The 5,665-nt window shown below is 40.6% G+C and overlaps 1 protein-coding gene across 1 annotated transcript; it reads left to right on the top strand.

The window, feature by feature from the left end:
- The first annotated feature begins 4,377 nt into the window (after positions 1 to 4,377).
- LOC148103265 (P2Y purinoceptor 14-like) lies at positions 4,378 to 5,665 on the top strand. The gene is made up of 3 exons (XM_087831763.1): positions 4,378 to 4,482; positions 4,580 to 4,839; positions 5,011 to 5,665. Exons 1-3 carry the CDS (start codon positions 4,378 to 4,380, stop codon positions 5,663 to 5,665), a joined length of 1,020 nt encoding a protein of 339 aa, XP_087687889.1.

Raw genomic sequence — 5,665 nt, 5'->3', positions numbered from 1 at the left:
CATATGCGTACCGAACCGAAAGCACTGTATTAAACGGTTCAATATTGATACATGTAATGTTGCACTTTCTCTAACATAGTGCCACATAACCCATAATTTTTTTGGGATTAATAAAGTATTTTTGATTCGGATTCTTCATTCATCTGAGCTCCTGTTACCTTTTAGCTCAGTGGTTTTCAGTTGTTTGACTTGTGAGGGTGAAGGTGAGGGCCAGTGAAGTGATTAAAGGGGTAGGTGACAGAGTTAACTCAGACAAAATCTGGAATCTGCTCCCTATGATATTCTCTAGTGAAGGTATCGGATTAATGGCACCTTCAACAAGTTAAAGGATTGCGAAAAAAGTTGATTCTGTTCATCTCGACGTGCTGTTTTCAGCTGAAGAAACATCATCATTTATTCAAGTGACTTCTTCAGTCTCAGATGGTTTCCCCAACCTTATAACCACACTGTGACCAAAATTGTTCTGGATCAGGTTCCCTGGCACAAACATAGTAATATAGTGTACACTGTTAAGTGCCAGAAGCCCACATAGCAGACAGGTCTGGCCCGGTATCAGAGCTGGTGTCAAACTGGCACTGCTGGCTGATTTCTGGCATGGTAAGTGGTATGTCATCCTGATGTGGGCCAGGTCTGGCAAACCAGATCTGGGCCACCAAAGGGCCGTCATTCTTTGCGGTATGTGGGCCACGTGTAAGCACATTGTGTGGGCCAGGTCCAGGCCATACCAAGTTTGCTTTGTGGGGGAGGCCATAGTTCCTGACAACTGGATAAAATGAGCACCGCAAAAACCCGAAAAAAGATAACTTGATTAATTAAAGTCTCATTAATAAAGTTAAAAACTATTTCACACAAGGGTTTCTTGGTTGAATAACAAATTATATACATTTAAGAGTCAAAATATTGTTTATTTTTCTTATATTTTTTGTTGGTTGTAAGTTGAATTGACTGACTTCTAGATAAGCGTTGTAAATGTGCCACCTATATCTTGACAAATCATGCAGAGGAGGAGGATGATGAGAAGATTATTAAATCGATGAGTATGTCCTGCAGCTTTTAGATGCATTCTTGTTCCAACACACCTGAATCAAATGAAAGGCTTGGTTCCACATTTGATGGCTCACTGAAGAGGTAATTCAACCATCTGATTCAGCTGTGTTGGAGAAGGGATGCATCTAAAAGCTGCAGGACAGTAGCTCTCAAGGACTGGAGCTGGAGACTGTTGGGATTCATTTTTATCTGTAAAGCTAATATCTCATCATTTGCATCACATACAGTATTTGTGTTTTATTCTTTACTGCACACAATATATTGTAGAGCAGTTGTGCTACTCTGATACTAGCAGACACAACACTTCCTCACAACTCCCTCACAGGAATGTGGCCTCAATCATGAATCTGCTGTTATGATATGCACTTTATCCACTTCTTTAACTCTACGGGCCTGACTGGAGGGCAAGAGGTGGTTGCCATGGTAATGGGAGCATTGCTAGCAGAAGGTTAAATCTCTATATAAGAAGATGCCCAGAAAGCTGCAGAAGAAGAAACGTGAGCATGTATCAGACCTAAGACACCCTCAACTGATTCCACCAATCATGCTAACATTCTGTTTCTGTGACCCGCAATACAGTTGCTGCCTGGGACAGGTTGCCTTTGTCTCTGAGCGAGAGAAGGTCCCTGTTGCTGTGTAACAGTAATTTTAAATTTTAACAGTTTGATAATGATTCGTGAAAACGTATAACTGGAGGATATTAGTCTTCTCTCATGAAAAAAAAAACTAACAAGATCCCTGTTTTATACATTTTAAATATAAAAATCAGTTGATGCATATTTTAGACACTGATATCTATAAATGTTTTTTTTCTGAATCAATGGATTCGGATGATATGGGGAAATGGTCGTTGGTTAATGATGGGAAATAGTTTTCTCCAGTGTGTTCATAGTTTTTGGGCCAGCATTTAAGGCAGCTGTGGCTCACGAGGCAGAGTGTGTCATCTACCAATCAAAAGGTCAAAAAATGTCCTTATTGATCCACATTGTACACTGGAGTTTCTTTAAAAACTGAACTCAGATTTACATCAGCCTCAGTGCATCCATTGGCCAGCACCATCAATCGATTGACCTTTGAGCTGAGGAAATATTTGAGTTGTTCAGAAAGTCTTGGGATCCATGACACTTGTTTCAGATGCAATCTGAATTGGCTTCAGGTGCTGTCTCATGTTAGCTGTAGTGATGAAGAAGTGAAGGACTTTAGTAACAAATCAATTAGTGGCAATAAAGTGAGTCAGTGCTAAAATAAGAAGTGTAGCAGCAGCTGATCAGAGAATGACTCGTCTCTTTTGGAAACATGTCGTGACAGTTTAACAGTGAAGACAAAGAGGAAATAGGCCAGTGTGCAGGGCAGCAGTGATGTCACTGTGTATTTCCTTAGTTACAGTGGTACCATCACACTCAGAACGGCTGAAGCAACTTTTCCTCCTCGCAGCAGAACCAGAGGTGAGTCCTGATGGTGTCTGATTCTCACATCTTTAATACTGACAGAAAAACTAAATAAGATCCTTTTAAACCAGTCCTGATTTAAGGAACAAAAGTAATTGGGTTAGTGTTTTGGAAGCTAATCTGAACATACGATTACAAATCTCTTATTGACTAAGGTTCGTGGTGTCCTGGTGCCAGATGCATGGACAAACAACCTTACGCTCAAACATGATAATGTTGTTGAGAACATACTGTGACTAACACATCATTATATTTAGAAAAAAATCAGGAAGGGGTCAAATACTTTTTCAGCACAATATAAAACCTGTTTAACTCAAGTTATCAGCAAGTCAGGTTACAAGAGACGATCAATCATTGTGTGTTTTCTGATTTACAGTGATGCCATTAAACCACCGAGGCTTAATGACTTACAAAAATTTAAATTCTAACTTTTAACAACTAATCAGGAAGTTACGTGTCTGAGTTTTCTGTGCAGCAGTTTCAGTGGTCATAAACAGGAAAGACAACAGGGTTGAGGTTAGAGCTGCGCTGTGTCTTTTATGGTTTACAATTTAACCTGGAAGACATAAAGACAGAAGTAACTTTTCATCATCACAAAAAAATGCAGAGGGATACGTTAAATACAGGTGAGTCCAGCTGGATTCTCAGACTCACATCTTTTGTGCTTCTGCTGATTTTAAAAAATGACAATTATCATTTTTAATAGTTCCTGACATGTGGAGCAAAAACAATCAATGATTAATAACACAGCTGAGTTCAGCGTTCAAGAGATGTCATGATGAAAATACTTGGACGTTTAATTAACTGAGCATTCAACCTCAAAGTTCATCTGTTCCAAGTAATTCGTTTCTCTCTGGTCCCAGTGTGTACCCTCTCGTTTCCCACCCTCTCGTTATCCTGCCTGTATTTAAGGTAAGTGTTTCTAGTTTCTAGTTTTTTTTAGTTTTGTATGTTTGTGCTTTAGCTTTCAGTATTAGAGTAATTAAAGCTGCCTCTTTTAGTTCACTCCCTTTGTTTCCAAGTCCTGCTAATAGGGCCATTCATTCTTTAAAGGAATTAAAACAGCAAAACAAAACATTTAAATAAATAAACTTGCAGGCAATTCGAGTAAATTCCTTTAACTTGATATCCAAGCTCATTGGAGTCCAGGAGGCCTGCCATGACTGCCCTGGTGTCAGTACCATGTGCACTGGAACGTGCACAGTTAGAGGAACGTTATGTTCAGAGATGAGTCCAGGTTCTGCCTACAGCTCACTGCTTCAGCTTGTGCTTAATGGATTGTTATAAGATTCATGAGAGGGTTGACTTATCTTTACTAATGAGTGCTTCATTTCACAACTAAGGTACTAATGTACAGAATGTGTGTCTGTGCGTTTCCAGCCATACCATACATAGACTTACGACCTTTCAATGAACTTAACGTGTGTGTATGAGCTATGCTCAAAAAGCAGAAGCATCCTGCTAAACTATAAAAACAGAAACTTGCAATTGATCATATCTCAAATGAACATTTAAAAGTGTGAAATCTCACATTTTAATAGAACAGAACAGTCTGGTTTAAAGCTATAATGGAAATCATAATGTCGCGGCTGCTTCCTCTCATCTGATGGTGCACAGAGAATCCTTACCAGACCTAATAAGGATAAGATTTTATCAGCATATAAATGATTATATGTCTCTAAGCACAAATCACAACCTTAAAAACATCAACTCTCACAAAAGATGTATGCTTCCTTCCACAACTGCAGACTGTAACCTGTAGCACAATATCTAAAATTGGTCCAACATTAATTTAACACAACAAAGTAAGAGTGAATCATTTTAAAAAATTCAGTTTAAAACACTGTTTTTTTAAAGTGTTTATTTTTTCAGCACCAGAAACATGGTTCACCCCAAAAATGAAACAGTGTCTTCGGACCAGACCTGTGATTATGTCAACACATCAGTCAACACTTTCTTTATTCTGGTCTACAGTCTGGTCTTTCTGGTGAGTTTTAAATCTTCAGATTGTGCTCTGATGGAAACGAGGTTCTCTGTGCATCTACCAAAGTCCTGTTCTCTCCATCCTCTCTGTGTCTCTACAGGTGGGTTTACCCCTCAATGGCTTCGTCATGAAGTTTCACTGTTGTCGGGCTCGGCAGCAGGCATCCAGCAGCTTGATGGTCTACCTGAAGAACCTGACAGCTGCTGACTTCCTGCTCTGCCTCTCTCTGCCACTGCGCATCACCCACTATATCAGCAGGTCTCCCATCATTCAGCTGCTCTACTGCACAGTTGGAGCTTCTGCTTTTTTCCTCAACATGTACGCCAGCATCATATTTATGGTATACATCGCTGCCAATAGGTAAGAAACCTCTAACGTAAAAACTAGATTAAGTGGTTAAGGACACACCCTGTGCTCCTGACAAAAGCATCAATGTACCTTTTTCTGGCTCAATATTGACCTTTGCAGATTTGGCACATTTGTGACTGATTAGTGAAGTTGTATTCTGCCTCCTTCCTCTTCTGTCTGCAGGTATCAGAAAATCGTACATCCTTCAGGAACTCACATCCCGCAAACAGTACGAACTGCGAGAATCATCTCTGTCATCACCTGGGTTATTCTCCTGGCTCCAACAATCACTTTTATCAGCTTTTTTATCAGCTCCAAGAAACCTTTGACCTCTAATTACTGTCTTGATTCCTTTAGTTCATCAGTCAGCCTGCTGTACAAAATCCTCCACACCTTCTCTGCAATCATTGTCCTCTTGGTCTTCATATCCCTGGTCTTCTTCTACTACAGCATCTCTCGCAGGGTGTTGCAGGCACAGCAGAGGCAGCTGGCCTCCTCTGGCTCTGAGAAGCTGGTGAAGTCTCGTAGAAACATGTTGGTGCTGGTCAGCATCTTCTGTGTTTGCTTTGTCCCCTATCACCTGGTTCGTCTTCCCTATACGTTTCTGTTGAACAGCTGCTCAAGTGTGCGTCAAGTTTTGTACAACCTGCAGGAGGCAGCCGCCATGGTGTCAGTTTTCAACGTCTGTCTGGACCCTGTTGTTTACTTTTTCCTCTGTAAGACTTTTCGAGCTCAGGTGAGAAAGGCGTCCAGGAGGACCAACATCCAACAAGCAAATGAGGAGAGTGAGAGCAGCAGGGAGCAGCTGGACATCACTACTTCAACACCAGTGATGTAA

Source organism: Neolamprologus brichardi, chromosome 3, assembly GCF_056152115.1.
Source record: "Neolamprologus brichardi isolate AB-2024 chromosome 3, ASM5615211v1, whole genome shotgun sequence".
NCBI lineage: Eukaryota > Metazoa > Chordata > Actinopteri > Cichliformes > Cichlidae > Neolamprologus > Neolamprologus brichardi.
The sequence above is the reverse complement of the archived record's forward strand: the minus strand, read 5'-3'. Positions and strand labels throughout refer to the sequence as shown.

Coding starts and splice junctions, on each gene's coding strand:
- LOC148103265 (XM_087831763.1), top strand. CDS start 4,378: ATGGTTCACCCCAAAAATGAAACAGTGTCTTCGGACCAGACCTGTGAT. Junction 4,483..4,579: donor TCTACAGTCTGGTCTTTCTG/GTGAGTTTTAAA, acceptor GTGTCTCTACAG/GTGGGTTTACCCCTCAATGG. Junction 4,840..5,010: donor GTATACATCGCTGCCAATAG/GTAAGAAACCTC, acceptor TTCTGTCTGCAG/GTATCAGAAAATCGTACATC.